The sequence below is a fragment of the Nestor notabilis genome, unplaced genomic scaffold (genome assembly GCF_000696875.1).
Source record: "Nestor notabilis isolate BGI_N333 unplaced genomic scaffold, ASM69687v1 scaffold14766, whole genome shotgun sequence".
NCBI lineage: Eukaryota > Metazoa > Chordata > Aves > Psittaciformes > Psittacidae > Nestor > Nestor notabilis.
The window spans coordinates 41,975-59,424 of NW_009932510.1; the positions used below are offsets into that span (position 1 = coordinate 41,975).

The 17,450-nt window shown below is 40.2% G+C and overlaps 1 protein-coding gene across 1 annotated transcript in view; it reads left to right on the forward strand.

Moving 5' to 3' along the window:
• Positions 1 to 13,292, forward strand: part of ADD3 (adducin 3 (gamma)) — a 32,249-nt gene extending 18,957 nt beyond the window's left edge. Inside the window, exons 4-15 of the mRNA XM_010016438.1 lie at positions 371 to 522; positions 639 to 719; positions 1,769 to 1,918; positions 2,830 to 2,973; positions 3,062 to 3,160; positions 4,181 to 4,363; positions 5,159 to 5,416; positions 6,363 to 6,482; positions 7,754 to 7,843; positions 9,017 to 9,140; positions 10,080 to 10,175; positions 10,891 to 13,292. Coding sequence (XP_010014740.1) covers positions 371 to 522; positions 639 to 719; positions 1,769 to 1,918; positions 2,830 to 2,973; positions 3,062 to 3,160; positions 4,181 to 4,363; positions 5,159 to 5,416; positions 6,363 to 6,482; positions 7,754 to 7,843; positions 9,017 to 9,140; positions 10,080 to 10,175; positions 10,891 to 11,189 — 1,796 coding nt within the window. The 3' untranslated portion in view covers positions 11,190 to 13,292. The remainder of the gene's footprint in view (positions 1 to 370; positions 523 to 638; positions 720 to 1,768; positions 1,919 to 2,829; positions 2,974 to 3,061; positions 3,161 to 4,180; positions 4,364 to 5,158; positions 5,417 to 6,362; positions 6,483 to 7,753; positions 7,844 to 9,016; positions 9,141 to 10,079; positions 10,176 to 10,890) is intronic.
• The last annotated feature ends 4,158 nt before the right edge of the window (positions 13,293 to 17,450 follow it).

A 17,450-nucleotide genomic window follows, 5' to 3' on the forward strand; every position in this document is an offset into this window, starting at 1 on the left:
ACAAAGTAATATGTAAAAATACTTCATTAGTGACAAATGTCTTATAGTACAGTTCTGGTCCTAAATAGGACGTTGAATCAGGAGAGAGCTTAAGATCTTTTCTTTTTCAAAGGAAACCTTTTTTTCACCTCTCTCATGTTTTGAAAAGAGATGAAGACTTAAATTTGGGGTATGGGTCCTAGTGTCTTAAAGTAACAGACATTTTGGTACAGACCTCAGAAATCCCAGCAGTGCAGTTCGGGTATATGAATTGCTGGTACTGCTATGCTAACAATTAAACTGCATGGCTTCTGGAAAATCATGTCATAGCTAGGAGTTATTTAATTGTCCAACTGGCCATCATCTTTTTGGGTTTTAATCTGTTTTTCAGGCCATGGCATGATTACACCCATCAATGATCTACCTGGGATAGATACCTCCTCGTTTGTTAAGGGAGAGAAACTTACTCGCTGCAAGTTAGCCAGTTTATACAGATTGGCGGACTTGTTTGGGTGGGCACATTTGCCAAATGCCTATATCACAGTAAGTATTTTAGAGAGTAAAAATTGGAATCTTATCCACTCATTCAACCAAATTCCCCCCCTGAATAATACAAATTCACAAATAGATCATTAATCCATTTTCTTCCTCCTTTGCAGGTAAGAGTGAGCAAAGAACATGACCATATTCTCATCATTCCAAGAGGTCTGTCCTTTTCTGAAGCTTCAGCTTCTAATTTGGTACGTGATTCACCTGCTGTAATAACCAGCAAGGCTTAACCTGTTACCGAAAAAGCTTTTGTGTCTGCTAAATGGTCTTCTAAACTATAATCATGCTGTTACTTGGTTTTTAATGTTTACCCACCAGATGAAAAGCTGATTAACTATTTAGACAGTAGCATCCTTTGTCCTCAGCATTTCTTTTTGGGTTTAGCTTTGCTTTCTGTTGCTTTGTCTTCAGCTTCAATGTGGAGCAGCAATGTTTTGTTTTCTTGTCTGATGAAGCTGATCAAATATCGTCAGTGTAGCAGCAATTTTTTATAACTTGACAATATGGTAATACATATGAAACGACTCTGTAGGAGTAGTGTTAGTAGAATCAGCTCTTATCTTTATATACGGGGAAATAAAGTTGAATAATCTTCTCCAGGCCAAACAAAGGAGCTGGGTGAAGTTACAGACTGGCATTTAGGCAATGGTAGCTGCTAAGTCACGCATCTTTTGGTGCAGAACCTGCCATATGTTCTTCATGTCAGTACATATCTGTAAAGAAACTGCCTCCATTTGAAAGGGGTAGCAGATTGAGACTGGTAACATTACACTAGCAAATGCAGAACCAAAATACAAACAAGAGAACCTGATATAACCCTGCTGTGGTTTTTTGTGGATCCTGGAATTACTATTTTAATGTTCCCATGAAATCAAAAATTCCCTGTGCATTTAATTTTCTTATTGGAAATTTCTCAGAGGCTGAATTGTCTTCATCTTTAAAATGTAGGAAACGTTAATGAAATTCATTTTCAAAAGTCAGAAACAAGGAAAGTCCAGTTAGACCAAAGAGGAATATATGTCGTATCAGTGTCTTATCTTCCATGGGTGGACTTCCAGCAGCTGTCAGGGGTTTGGACAGCAGGATGGTTTATTGACACACAGATTCATGGTTTCTCCTATGGTTTTTAAGGCTCTGACCCATAAATACGTGGGGGAAAATTTGGTACCAAGTGAGAAAGGGATTGTTGTCAGTTGTTGCAAACTGTTTTGACTATTGTTCCTTTGTTTGACTTTTCCAGGTTAAAGTAAACATCCTGGGAGATGTAGTTGACCAGGGAAGTACAAGTCTAAGTATTGACAATGCAGGATTCAGCCCACATGTGGCCATCTACTCCATGCGCCCTGATGTCAGATGTGTAATACACATACATACCCCTGCAACAGCAGCTGTAAGTCTTCCTTCTTGCGTAAAGAGTAAAAGAAAACAGGAACTTAGAGCACATTTCTGAATCTGAATCACTGCTCACAGCAGTTTTGTTTTAGCATTGACTCTCCACTGGTAAAGAAAGGTGGGAGGTTATCAAATAAGCAAAGAAAAGAGGGCTGGGCCAGTGCAGTGAAATGAGTAGGAATAAACTGGTGCTGAGATACAACTGAACTCGGGTTGAGGAGGCTGTGAAGTACATAGTTTACCCAGGCTTCATTTATAGCATCTTAGACCATATAATGTGCTGTATGCATCATCATTTGTGGAAAAGCTTTTGGTTTCTCTGCTTTTCTGCATCATTTGCATGATGCAACTTCATTTTTAGGTGACTTAATTGGTAGTTATGTTCAGTTTGGATTTACCTCTCTATTAAAAAGTCGTAGTTAACATAAAAGCTTAAAACAGTCTGTGTAACAGTGACAAAAATGTAAGGGGACTTGAACTGGGTTGAGATAAATAGATAAATTCATATTATTTTATATTTAAATGCGTACCTTGACTACAGACCAAAAAAGAAAGAATAACTTCTTTTATACTAGCTTTTTGAAGTTACAAGCATGGGAAAGAAGGACAACCCATTAAGTAGGCTTATACTGAGAATTAAACATGGATAAAAATCACAGAAATTAATTTAGCTGGTATAGTTTTTTACTCTAATGACTCTGTCCCTAGGTTGGGTAGCAACAGCTCTGTCACCCTGTTGCAAATTAGACTGGGGGGGACAAAAAATGGTATTGTTTCTAAGCTTTAACTATAGGGAGTTTGTATCTCCTATAGCAAGACATCCTGCTAAGGCTTGGGTGGTTGAGATGTGGGGCTTAAGGATTTAATTTTTTCCTAACTATCAGTCAGTAATTAATTTTCTTGAAACAGGTTTCATCTATGAAGTGTGGCATCCTTCCCATATCACAAGAGGCTCTGATTCTGGGAGATGTTGCTTATTACAACTACCAGGGATCTCTTGATGAACAGGAAGAGCGAATTCAGCTTCAGAAAGTTCTTGGACCCAGTTGCAAGGTATTCAACCTCATTCACGCTCTTCATAAACAATTTTCACGTACTGTGACAGTTTCTACCATTTAACATTAGTGTCTTCATTTACTAGGTATTAGTATTGAGAAACCATGGTGTGGTAGCACTAGGAGAGACACTGGAAGAAGCATTCCACTATATTTTTAATGTGCAACTGGCCTGTGAAACCCAGGTGAGAGAGAACTTACCTGTATTTCATTTCAAACGCTGCTGCTGCTGAGTTACAGATTACATCCCAGATGGGAAGATCTCTAATATTTGGGGTTTTGGAATCCAGTAATCATATGCCAAGTCAAAGTCAGAGAAATTGGAATAATCAGGAAAACAGAAGAAGGAAGAGCATAAATACAGTCTTCCTAGAAAGAGTGCTAGTGTTGTTATACTCTGAAGGCAGGTTTTGTTCCATGCTGTGGAGAGTGAGCTTTCATGCAGAGAATCTGTTGGATAATAGATTCAGTGGTGCTCGCTGCATGTGGGAAGTATGAGTTAAGATTTCTTGACATCCAGTTTGTTTATCAAAGCCGAATGTTGGGACAAGAAAAGAAGCTTCTCCCTATGATCACAAATATTTGTAAAACCAAATAAACAAAAAGTCTTTGAAGCAATGGTAGAGGGTATTTTAAAATAATCTGCATCCCAGTATCAGTTGTTTCTGCTTTGTCAGCTACCTGGTTAAGTATCTAGATATTATCTATAACCTGTGGAGAGAGACCACCGGAAGGGTCCTCACCTTCTATCACTCTTGAACACACCCCCAGAAACGTCATCCCTTTGCTCTTACTTGTTCTCCAGTGACCCTGTCCTCCCACATGGGCGTTTGGAGGTGCAGATGGCAGCCTCCCACTCCTTTCCTTTCCTTCCTTTTCCTGCCATTGATTTTGCGTTTGATCATTCATTCATGTTGAAATGGATATAAAAATGAAAAGTTTTTGGTCTTGTAATGCAGGAAGGACCTTTTTAAAGTACTCTGAAAGCTAGTGTCTGAGTCTGCTCCTCTTAAAGTGCAATTTTTAGCTGATGTTATCATCCTTTCCACAAGAATCACTTGCCATATATGTTTCTTTTGCACAGTAGAAAACTAGCCTGAGAAACAACTGCAACAGATGTTAAAGTGTGTTTCTCCTGTGAACTCAGAAAAGCAGAGAACCCAAAAGCTTTTCCACAAATGAAATATGCTCATTGATGTCTCTAGGTTCATGCATTAGCTGGAGCAGGTGGGATAGACAATCTCCTACTACTGGATCTGCAGAAGTTCAAGCCTTTCACCCATGGTGTGGCAGCAGCTGGAGGTGGTGGGGTTAATATGGCTTCACAGCAGAAATGGAAAGTTGGGGAGCAAGAATTTGAAGCACTCATGCGGATGCTGGACAACCTGGTGAGAGCATGTTGATGGCATTGTCCATATAGTCTCTGTAAGCTCTGTGTGTAGGATTAGCTGCTGTAAAGCAAACAATTGTTTCTGGTTTCATTGTGAGTTTGAAAATGAAGATGGAGTAACTATTATTGTACATGAAATCTCTTCTTCTTGGTTTAGTTCTTGTTCTGTCACTGAATGTGACAGTAGTATTATGTCTTGATAAGAATTTGTAATGTTTTGAACTTAAATTTTGTCTAACCCATCTCAGAAATACATTTGCTCTTCATAGTAGCCTAATAGTAAAAATATATTTTAATGGCCACCTAGTAAATACAGATTCCAACTATATTTTTTAATTAACTCTAAAATTAGGAAATAAGGGGATAACTTATTTGTGCAATAATGTCCATTTCACTGCATGATGAATTCTGGAACAGCCTTCAATACAAGTAAGAGCGAGATATGGGAGAGTGTCATCAACAAGGATGTACTATTGTGCAAGACAGGTACAAATGCTACCTAGGTCAGAACCTGAGCAGGGGGTCATTTAGTGGTCACACATTCACAAAAGAGGAGGAAGGTGAAGTGTGAGTAGGGTCCTGTCCAGCTGCTGCTGGGTTTCTGGAATGTTAATGGTATGAATGGGTGATGGGCAACACCACTAGCCCATTCTTTGAAGAGCTCAGTGGACCTCTTTAATACAGAGCAGCACACAAAACTTCGATGACTTCTTTGGATACCTTTTTCTGATTTTATTTATTAATTTTTAATTTTTGAAAATATTTTTTCCCTTTTTTAATCCCTCCTCCATAGGGATACAGAACTGGCTATGCCTATAGGCAACCACTAGTCAGGGAAAAACCCAGGCATAAGAGTGACGTGGAGATCCCAGCCACTGTGACTGCCTTTTCCTTTGAAGATGATACAGTCCCGCTTTCCCCCCTGAAATTCCTGGCACAGAGGCAACAAAGAGAAAAGACAAGATGGCTGAACTCTCCAAACACATACTTGAAAGTTAATGTGCCTGAGGAGTCCTGGAATGGGGAAACCAGTCCCAGGACTAAGATCACGGTAGGTAGATATTTCAGGCGGTTGCTTAGTTTTTGCACTAACTGAACGTAAATTACTCAGTTTAAATGAAGAAATCTTTAACAGAATTAGCAAATAAGTGTATTGAGCAAATAAAAATAGACTTGGGGGAGACTTAATGGCATTAGTACTAAGGGCCCCCTCTGTTTGGGGAAGGGGAGTTTAACTGTTTGGAAGTGTAAGAGTTTATGATAAAATCTAGTAATGATTTCCCTTTTGTTACTAGCTCTTCTGATTCCTGAAGTAGAAAACCGTTTTTCTACCATATCTTTCTGTGCTGCTTATTAACCACCAAACATAGTAAGGTTTTAAATCACCCGTGGGTTGTTCTGTTCTCTACCAACGGGAGATACAAGCTCTAATTCATCTCTAATTGCCCCTTTCCTGTTTGTGAGCCTACTGAAAACAGACTTCGAAGAGCCTGTTCATGCTACTACTTTTAATAATGATCAAGATTTTTCCTCCTCCTTTGGCTCACAAAGATGCTTTCACTGTGTTTCCAGCATGGAGAGAGGTGGCTCTTTCGGGACTACGAAGCATGTTATTTGCTATCACGCTACTCCAAGTTGCATAGTACAACTGTAAAAGCATCAGCTCCTCCTGCTGGCAGGCTAGCGAGCTTTTAAACTTAAGTTTGGGAGAAACACCCTCAGTGACTGATTTAAACCCTTGTATTTTTCAGGAATGTTATTTCATTGTTCACAAAAAGCAGTCTTGATGGTACATGTTCAGGGCAATTTAAATCCTCTTGGGCAAGCACACAAACCCGCAAGGAGTCAGGATTATTTTGTGCTTGGCATATGGAATTGAGAATAAAAGCAGAAAGTCCTTTCTCTATATCTCTTTCTTAACACTAGAACAATGCTGAAAATTGTTCCTCCCCATCATGCTGGTATGTTTAGGTTTTTTTGGTTGTTTTTTCTTTAAGTGGATGAAAGCTGATGACTCCTCCAAGACTAGTGGAGGAACACCAATCAAAATTGAAGATCCAAACCAATTTGTTCCTCTGAACACAAACCCAAGTGAAGTGCTGGAAAAGAGAAATAAGGTAAAAGTGTAGTGAAATGGAAATTGAAACATTCCCGAATAAAATTATATGTTCAAGTAATGACCCAACACAGCAGTAAAATAAGATGTTCAAATGTTTTAATTTTGCTAAGAAGCTTTTTACCTTTTCTTGGCACTAAAAATCATTTATTTAAATGCATGATATACATGAAGTCTGTAAATACATACACTACATATATATATATAATTTTTGAATGCAATAGTTTGGTGAATGTTGAGTATTAACTCTGGAAATGGTAGACTGGAAGTGGTAGTCCCCACTATTTAGCATTATATTTACTGAATAATTAGGTGTCAACATGAACCAAATTGCTGTGTGTCATCTAGAGCATGATTCAATCTCAGACTGTAATGTCACTCTGTTCTGTATTAATTTGGCTAGCACTTCTTAACGTGGAGCTTCTATGGTCCAGTCCGCTTCCTAATGGCAGTAAAAAGACAAAATGAGAGATCATTGTTGGACCTCTCTCTAAACACAAATATCTCACTGCTTTTCCCTTCCAGCACATAAGACGCTGACTGTCAGACTGGCCAAATACTCCACCCTAGACATAACTATCTTAACAGATATTCAGGACACTTCCCATTTGATTACATGTTCTTTTCTTTCGTGGAACGCACCATATCGGTGTCCGTGGGGACTGAACTGGAGTTAGAAGGAGAAACTCCCTTCCTTAGAAAGGGAAAGGCACAATAGTACTTGCCCCAGACAGTGATTTTTAAAATTATGCTTGTCACTGTCTCGTTAGATAGTTTATTCCTATTTTTATGCTATAGATTTTTTTTATTTAATATGGTCTGTATTTGTATTTACATCTAATCTGTCAATCTCTTAAGCACTGACAGTGCGAAGCTAGGGCTGTTGGTTTGGGGAAAATAGTGAGCTAGTCGCAGAAGGAAAAGCTTTACCAACCTTTGTGACTGCAGAGATCTCTCCAGTAGCTTTACGTGGGTCATTTGTGGGATGAAGAGGACAGGTTCAGAGACATACTGTTCCTTGGATTTATTTCTAAGTACTGTTTGCATGAAGTGCAGGAGCTGGGACTAGACTGGATATTTGAGAGTAGTCAAAGGGTAAAACAACAGAGTATCCAGAGGTGGAAGGAGAGTTCTTAATTTTTAGGTGCAGCAGCATCTAAGCATCTCCAGCCATTCACTGCTGCCTGTGTTACTGGCTTTGCAAAGATGATGGGCATGGGATTTGTTAAAGGTAAATATCTGTTTCTAATCCAGTTTATTTTCTCTATACAGATAAGGGAGCAAAACCGATATGACTTAAAGACAGCAGGACCACAGTCTCAGCTGCTTGCTGGGATTGTTGTGGATAAAAAGCCAAGTCCGGTGAGTAGGACATAATTCACTGATTTACAAATGTTTGGGTTATTTGGCTGTCTTTCAAACATCAGTTTGGGCCATTTTCTTTCCAAATGCTTTGTTAGAACTGATTATTTTAATGCCAGATTCTGGATGCGTGATATACTTTATTCATGGTTCATTTCAAAGGCTTGAAATGTTAGTTTCAAATGGAAATATGCTTGGTAAGTTTGCCTATCATTAGTATTAATGAAGTAGGACCCCTGCCTAAGACCATTTAAGCTAAAGAGGATGAACTTTGCTATGCAGGGTGCCAAAAATTATCTTTTCATCAGTCTGTGCAACTGCTGCTAAAGGAAATGATTGAGGCCCAGAATAACTGAATTTAAAAGGTGGGATGGGACCATGTAGAAGGCAGCTTTCATTAGAAGCAAGCTTCTCTTTGGGAGAGCTGTCCACACTAATCTCTTCTTGAATAGAATAGGCTTACTTCCAAACAGTACAGACATCTCTAATAAGGCTGTCTAACAAACTGTGATGAATTGTAATTGGAATTCTATAGATCTAAGAGGTTTCCAAATATCCATGGGATAGTACATCTGTTTCCTCATTTTGGTTTCCAATATTCTTTTGAGATAACACTGAATTTGCGTATTTATTTCAGGCAAAAAGAGTATTTTTCTAAATGAGTTTTCTTTCAACATGAGAATAATTTTAGGATTCATCTTGGAAGAGCTCTTCCAGTTAGATTCCTAAACTGGAGCATGAGCACAGTCACTTTCCTACAAAGAAAAATCCTAGAACTTTGGGGCATTTGCAGAAAATATGAGAAACCTTATTTTTGAATCCCTGTTGCTAATGGACTTTCACCTCTCTGAAGGGTGCGTTAGTCCCTGAAGGGTAAGCTGTTGAAGCAGGTCTCACTTTAAAGCTGTCCATCTTGATACAAGAAAACCCCCAACCCTCAAATAATGATTGTTCTGCTGCAAAAGGATGGTGATTTAAAGCTCAGTAGTTAAGACTCATTGCTATGTGAATGCCTATTAAATGGGTAATTTTTGTCTGGATACATCTTGTGGTTTTCTTCTGTATTCCTTCCCAGTCTGGGGGAAAAAAGAGGCATTAACCATGTACATCTTGCTTGGTTGGGTTGGTTGGTTTTTTTTCAGCTGTTAAATGTTGTGGCTTTCTCTTTCCCAGCCAATGCAATTTGAAGATGATGAGCATGCACCACCAGCACCACCCAACCCGTTCAGCCATCTCACAGAGAAGGAACTGGAAGAGTACAAGAAAACAATTGAGCGCAAGGAGCAAGGGTTGGAAGGTCAGTCGTGTGGTTTTAAGTGTTGGGGTTTAATGAGTTTATTTTTAGTTTGAAAATATCTACTGTAAAAAATGTATACTTATTAGTATGTACCATTGGCAACTACTTTGAACTAATCATTCCTTGAGACAGCAGAATTTTTTGTTAAATGTTGTTGGTTTGGGGTTTGGCTTTTTCTTCACTTTGGTTGGTGCTAACATTAAAGCAGTGGAAGGTTTGCACAGAAATGGGGTTGACAAAGCACACTAACATAATGACCTCTTTTGTCAGAATCATAGAATAACTTGGGTTGGAAGAGCCCATGAAGGTCATCTTAGTCCAATTTCCTCCTCTTCAAAGTTGATATCAAAGTTAGATCAAGTAGGTCAGGTCTGCATCCAGCTGAGCAAAAGTTTACTGAGATGTTTGGTCTTGGCTTCTTTAGTTTTGATTCTATTCTCCCAATGTGCAAGACTCATCTACTTCCACTTCTTAAATCTTCCAATACTACTGTTGCATAGAGAATTACTAATTCAGGGTTGATTTTTTAATACATATATATGGGGTTTATTAAACAATAACACTTACTCTACATTCTTCTCCACTAATACTGTGTAATAAAACAATGTTACTCTATATCACATTCAGGCATAGTATAATAACTTACTATAACAGCAAACTGTGTGACTTAACAGATAAAACTGTGAGGCATGCTGCTTGGAATGCAACCCTGCCACTCTTTTTAATGTTTTCTATTAAAGAACTTATATCTAATGATAGTTAGCAGATAGATGTGTAAATCTGTAATTCTGTGAAGTTTCAAGTGTGTACTGTAACTTCTTGATGTTGTCAGCATGAGCAACACAATGCTAGCAGAGCTGCAGATCTTTTAGTACTAGCACTGACATTCTTGCTTGAGTTTTACTTTGCATGGCTACTAATTCAAATCTTGTCCTGCAGATGCTGAACAGGAATTATTCTCAGATGACGGGTCATCTGTGTCACAAATTCAGTCACAAACTCAATCCCCGCAAAATGTCCCAGAAAAATTAGAAGGTATTCCATGCAATTTCTGTACAATGCCAATGGCTCTGATAACCTGAGTCATCCACTATTCTGCTGCATTCATACACTTGCATGAAGTCAACTGAGCTAGAAAGAGCCCACTTTTATTAAGTCTGGGTGGGACTCTGTCCGGAAAACTGTTTCTCCCTATTCTTTTTCCTGATACTTTATTTTAACAAACAGAAACCAACACAGGTCTAAGTTTCAACTTAGATATTAATAAGGTGGAGGGAATAGATTCTGTTTTTATTTTACTGGAAGTGTTAAGATTAGGATTTTTTGCCTAAGACTTTTCCAGCAAAGTCTAAGAAGGCTTTTTGAAAGGCTAGTTCTCCAAAAACACCTGTATGGAATGGCTGCATTTTCATAAAGTAGTCTCTTGTGGTGAAGTGTAATTCTGAATGTGCTTGAGACTACATGTACATGCTGTGCAGACTGTATTTGTATATACTCTATACAGCTTGAGCTGTATGTGTACCTGCCAGAGATAAGGTTAGCTTTTTCAGCCTGTTTTCCTCTAATGACACTTTCACAGTATTGCCTGCTTACAAGTAAAAGTGTGGGGTTTGTTACCCTTTTATCCACATCTAAGCACTTCAGGTTTCGTTCCTTGGATCACAGTCCAGACTCACAGACTTTGTTTCAATACTGGGTTTTCTTGCATGGTGGTGTACAGAAATAATAGCAAAATTGTCTGTTCTTTCAGAAAATCACGAAGATCTCTACACCCAGAATGCTAACCTAATATCTGTGGAGCTGCCAGTTGTGGTGGTGAACGGCAAGGAAGATGCACATGATGTGGAAGAAGATCTCACCAAGAGGGTCAGTCAGCTAACCACTAGTACTGTGGAGAGTGTGGAGATCACAATTAAAAGCTCTGAAAAGATAGAAGAGGCCCTGTCGCCTGAAGGGTCACCTTCCAAATCCCCATCAAAGAAGAAGAAGAAATTCCGCACCCCTTCTTTCCTGAAAAAGAGCAAAAAGAAGGAGAAGGTGGAAGCGTAAGTGCAGTTCTGTTGCGAGGAGACATTGCACATTTTAAACGTTTAAGTTGACCATTAACAGCGTAGTGTTAGGGGTGTGCAGTTACTGGACTTTTAACCTAAACAAAAAGGAACTGGAAGAGGTTTTGCTTTAAGAAAACCAACCGAACAAACAAAAAAAACAAAGAAACCCTTTCGTGCTAATTGAAGGTTAGTTCATCTCTGGCTTAACTGTGTCCAAAATTGCTATGAGGATTGGAAACATTCATTAGTTTCATGTAGAACTACACTGGCAGGTGCTCAATTACCATCATAGCAAGATCAAATACCATCACAGTATGCAGCAGCAAGTTCTGCTTGAAGTATTTTGCAGACCTTAAAATGATCAGTACAGCTAAAGTCTTTATTAAAGTTACTGTTGAGTGATCATAGGACTTTTTCAAACTGCTGTCTCATTTGGTAACCAGCTCATACATTTCTGTATTGTGATTTTGACCATATATTTGGTTTCTGTACCCCTGTTTGAGTGGGTGCATATTAACAGCACACCTTTAAATCTTTTTTAAGATTAGATCGTATAGAAATCTTATACACTGGCACATAATATTAGGGGGAAAACTGTGTAAGAGAAAGTTTATTTGGAATTATACGAAATGTCTAAAGAATTCCATTCTTCAATAACTTTTTTGCCAAATATTTCATTTTAGTGAAATATAATTTTTGGAGACTTCTTTTTTATTCTATCAGTTGGGGGGGGGACACCCTTATTTTTCAAGAAGGGGGGTTTTATACACTTAACATTGATAATTTAGTTTAACTGACAAAACAAGAAGAAGATTTTATATGTTCAAATGTTTGTATACCACTCAGTATAAAGGTATTATAAGCATGTGAACCAAGCATTTAATAGTAGAATGTATTTAAGAATGCTTGGGTTAGAGTATACTGAAATATAATTGAGGAATCCAGGGACTTAGGAATCAGAAAATAAAAAGCATATAAAACTGAACTGGATTCATGTTTAAAAATTACTCGTGGGTTGTTTTATTTTTCTCTCATGGTATTGCTAATGAATGAAGAAAAATAATCTCTTAACATAACCAAATGAAGGAAACAAAACTGTTAAAAGGGAAAGTGAAATAGTAAGAAAATAGGAAGAGACAAAAGAAAGTAAAAGTTTGGTGATTATTTTTTTTAAATATATGATATGGATTGTGGGATATTTTTATGAAATCAGCAAAGTGACATTTCCATATTAGATGTTTGAAATCATTTGTATGGATTCATGCAGAGTGCAACACTTTGGGTTTCTTCTTCGCTTTCATTTGAATTGTAAAAGGGTCTCATGAGTCCGTGTTGTCCTTTGGATGAACCCAGAGCAAACCAGAGCCTAGTGCCATGGGTAAGGGTGCTACTGCCACTTACTCATTTTTACTGATGTTGTCATTTTAGTACTTTTACTGTGTTGTAAATACAAACTAAACATAGAAATTAACATAGGGTTTTCTTCGCTGTGTCAAATCGTCTGTAAATCAGCCATCGCAATAGGAAGTCCATTTCAAAGATCCATGTGATTCCCAAACTGCCGGTTGAAATATTATACCATATATAATTGTTAAATATGGCTGGAGAGTGGTTTGGCATGCAACAATGTTGATTATAGCATGTTTGGGGGCTGGTTAGCTTTGACTGTGTAAGTGTGATAACGCAATGTTGGAATGGATCCTGGAAACAATTTTCTAGCTATCACTAAATACTGGAATCAGTGGTTTTAATCATAGTGGAAACTTTCAGTTGCTTAACTTTTGGGTTTTGTTTTTTATGTTCTACATTATTTGTGTTGTATTACAACATATGTAGAAACAGTAACCTGTGAACGACGCTTTTCATAACTTTTTTAAGAATATATCTTAAATGAATGCAATGTGCATAAATATTTTTTAAAATGCAACCCGTGAACTATTTGCACCTTTTGCTAATGCCTCTATTTACTTGCTTTGGCATAAAGAATGAGCCAGCCAACTCTCGTGTCCTGTGGAAAATATATAAATGTTATCGGAAATTGCTCATAGATGTAATGCTAATTAATGTTAAATCACAAATAAACAGTATTTTAAATAGATGGGTTTTGTAGAGCAGCCTTTTGTTCCTGCAGCACTCCCACACCTCTAGCTTAAAAGATGCTTCGATTATGCACATGACTCCTCTAGAGTTTATCCTGAAGGTGGCTTCTTGCTTATGCTTGTTCTGAATGAAACCTGTGCAAGAAAATAGTCTGATCGTATTAGAGAGCAGTTGTGTTGTCTGTCACGCATCCTGGAGATGAAAGAGGACAGGCCCGTGGTAAAACAACTCTGCGTTGTCAGGCAGTGGGATTGAACCACGCTGAGTTTGTGCTGCAGGCTTTCCTCTTCCAGGGCGCACTGCCCTGCCTGCTCGGTCTCACTCTGCAGCCCAGGTTTACTTGTGACAGCCCAAGACACAGGGCTGGGGGGGTTTAAGTGCTGTCAGTACAGAGCAGGGAAATCGCTTGTTGAAATCACCTTTTTTTTCACTTTATTAATGAAAACAGAGGTTTTCTGTAGGGAAGACTTCTAATGCAAAGTCGTTTGAAGACATCTGTGTCGTGCCCTGCCAGCATATGGTATACCTCAGCGTCTCCCAGGCTGCAGAAGCTGCAGTGTTGTGTTTGTATAGCTGTATCAACTCTGAAATGTCTTTAAGGAATTCTACAAATATTTATTTTCATTGTCCTTCCACAAATCAGCCTTTCGTTCCTGTTGACAAGAAAGTAAATCTCCAGCCCTCCGACTCTGTGACAGTTTCATGAACTCAGTCCCCGGGTGAGCGATTAATTTTGATTCAGTGTTTTAAATAAACCTTAACCACAATTCAAATAATTTTCTTACTATTGTTTGTCTCCAGGAGCATCCACACTCTGCTTCGTGCTGCACTAACTTGAAAGTAGATACTCCATCAAAACGGAGGAGCTTACGCTGTGTTACACTAAGTGCATCTGTAGTTTTCTTCTTTGAACTCTATTCCCGAGAGTCTACAAACCACAACAGACCCTTCATTTTCACTTAGAGCTGACTCTCACGGTGTTACAAGAAGGATCTGACACTGTGAGCCATGCATGGAAATGAAGTAGATGTTAATAACAGGCATAACATATATTAAGGCTTACATCTTGGGAAGTAGGAGCACTTGGAAGGATGCACTTCAAAACAGATCATTGACATGATAGGAAATAATGACTACCATTAGGATGCTTAACCCAAGAAAGAGCGATACAGAGAAGCAGCAGGGTATGCTATGGGGAATTACATGCAAGCTACTATTAGGAACTTTATAAAGGAAAACAGGATTCATAAAGTTCTGTATCTTTCTACTCCACTTTTGTCTATGCATGGGCACACGTTGTGACCTGGGTGATCACCTGCTGACTTCTTTCACAGACTGTAAAAACCTGTTTGGAGATGAGTGTTACATGGTAATCCAGATTCTGCTTGATTTGCAAAAATTGCACAACAAGGTCTACTGTAGATCAGGCTTTAGATGCCACAAGGAGGCACGATAATGTCATGGTGAAGGCTGCAATAGGCCATTTGGACCACTATTTTCCTGCCTCGCCAGTTGAGTTACTGTAAACTGCTGAGCACGTAGGATAAATTCTTGTAGGGGTTGAGGATTTTCTATTCTCTGGATGTCCAGTTGGCAAAACTGTTGAGTTTTCACTGTTTCACCCTGTGGAAACTTCTCAAATACAACATACTGCTAACCAGCCAAGGGCAGGGAGAGAGAGCCACTGGGTCCCACACTGGGCATGTGGATCCAATGGGCACTGATGTGAGCCCTCATGTTCCTCCTCTCCCTTCCTGCACACTGGTGGGGAAATGCATCCCCTCTCCCGCAGGGTTGCTGTGTGGGTTGGAGTTTGTTCTTTTGGGTATCCAGGATGTTAAATGAGGTGGAGGACTCAGAGAAAAGCAGTAATGAGAAGCTGCCTGGCGCTGTGCGTGCAGCCACTCTGTGGGCATTGCCACCCGAGTGGCTTAAATGGCACAAGCAGCTTGGTGGGGGTGGCCAGGAGGGCATTTGGTGGAGAAGGGCAGTTCTGACACTTCAGCTGTTGTAGACCCCGTATAAACTCCTACATTTAGAGACTTGCAGATTGGCCAAACTTGCTCAGACTCTTGGAGGAATAGTAGAAAACCCATCCCTAGTATTAAGGCTGCTCAGCTCTTTGCCACATTCTCAGTTGCAAAGCCAGCAGCGATTCGGGTTTCTAAGAGAGAGGAATGCCAGGATTTAATGTGGAGAAACTTGTATTTTCCTGCAGCCCTGGAAGTGTTTGATTACATCAGCTTCAGGTTCTACATGTGCCAGCAGTACCTGCAAACACACCCGAGCAGTTTGCACTGGGAGCAGCACGCAGCATGGAAAGTTTCAGCCAAGTTTGATCAACTTAGGAGCAAACAAAGCAAAGCCTGAGGAGGAGAACTGGAGAGCAATGAGGAGAGTTCACTCTGAAGCTGCGGTTTAGAGTCCCAGAGTCAAACGCAGCCTTTGAACGGTGAAAACTCAGGCGGCCTTTAGATGGCATCACACTTTCACGTTTGCTGCCTTTGCTCCCTGCAGCCGGAAAGCCGTTAACAAAGAGCTTTCAAAGAAAGTATTTTGGTGGAGGTTTTGTGGGCTTTATTCCAGTTCCAGCGCAGCGAGATGAAAGCAGACATCTGGCTGCTGGACTCATTTTCAGTACTGATTCGTTTCAATACCCGGCAGTGGAGCAGGCTTTGTCCGGGAGGCGAGACCTCTGCTCCCCTCGGTCCTCTCGTGCTTTCTCAACTAGGTGAGAATGTTTTGAAGGGGTTTTGCACTTGTGAGCTCTCTCCACAGGGCAGAAGAATATCCGTATGTTCAGTATTTCCTCTCTAGCAACCTCACCCACAGGCTGAGGGCTCTCGGCAGCTCTGGATGGTTGGGGCAGAAGTGATGGGAGATCCCAGTGGAAGGTGAGCAGTGGGACAGGGCTGAGAAGCTGCAGAGCTTCAGGGGGCTGGGGCTGGGGCAGAGCCTTGCTGGGCTCCCCCTCAGGTGAGCTGTGTGTGCCAGAATCACAGAACAGTTTGGGTTGGAAGGGACCTTAAAGCTCATCCAGTCCCAACCCCTGCCACGGGCAGGGACACCTTCCACTAGAGCAGGTTGCTCCAAGCCCCTGTGTCCAACCTGGCCTTGAACACTGCCAGGGATGGGGCAGCCACAGCTTCTCTGGGCACCCTGTGCCAGGGCCTCAGCACCCTCACAGGGAAGAGCTTCCTAATTGAATGGAGAAGCAGAAGTCAGGGCAGCCACGTCTCCGGGAAGTTCTACAGTGAAGGAAGTTCTTTTAAAATACGGGAAAACCTGCTGCTGTGGAAAACCACACCAGTTCTGGGGGGTTGTCCTGACTTCCCATGGCTCTACACGTGCTTTCCCACTGCCAACCCGCTTATGCCTCCGTGTCCTTCAGCAGATGAATCCTGCCAAAGCCACCTTGGTCTCAGTCTCTGAACTGCACGTCGTTGGAGGCTGAGGGCAGGGTCTCGGGAAGCATCACTGTGTGCTCAGCCAGGCTTTATGCATTTCTCCAAGTGTCTTCCCTTCACCTTTGTGGGAAGCAGGATATTGGGCAAGTTGGACCTTCATTCTGCTCTATTACAGTTGGTTTTCTGCATTAGTCAGATTTAAGAAGGGAGTCAGCTGTTTACGCTGTTAACTTCTATGCGTGGAAAATCAGAGAAAGGGAAGAAAAGGGGGGAGAATGGAGATGTTATTATTAAAAATGTTAGGTTTTATACATTATAGATGTAGAGATATATTATTATGTACTATTCTAGTTCTCATATATGGTGATCAAAGGGACAGATGCTCTGAGTTGTCTCCAAGAGAGAAAAAAACACTGACTTCCAAAAAGTGTAAGGTGTTGTCAGTGCTTCTTATTGAGGATCTGCCTGTGAATGAAGCACGTCAAGGAAAATCAATGGCTGGAAGCATCGGAGCATGTGTTTCACAGAACTTCCTTTTCAGTCTCTCTTGCCTGACTTTTCCAGTTTCTCCTTCCTATCCAGGGTCAACGTTTGTAGTAAATCAAACTTGAGGCAGAGAAAACCAGACGCTTGAGCTCGCATGAAACAGATGCTGATCGTTTAGGATGTTGTGCTTAGGGGTGACATTAGTGCATCCCTATCACGCAGGTCCTCATCTTTCACCTTCAAACCAAGCTGTGCCATGCCACAGA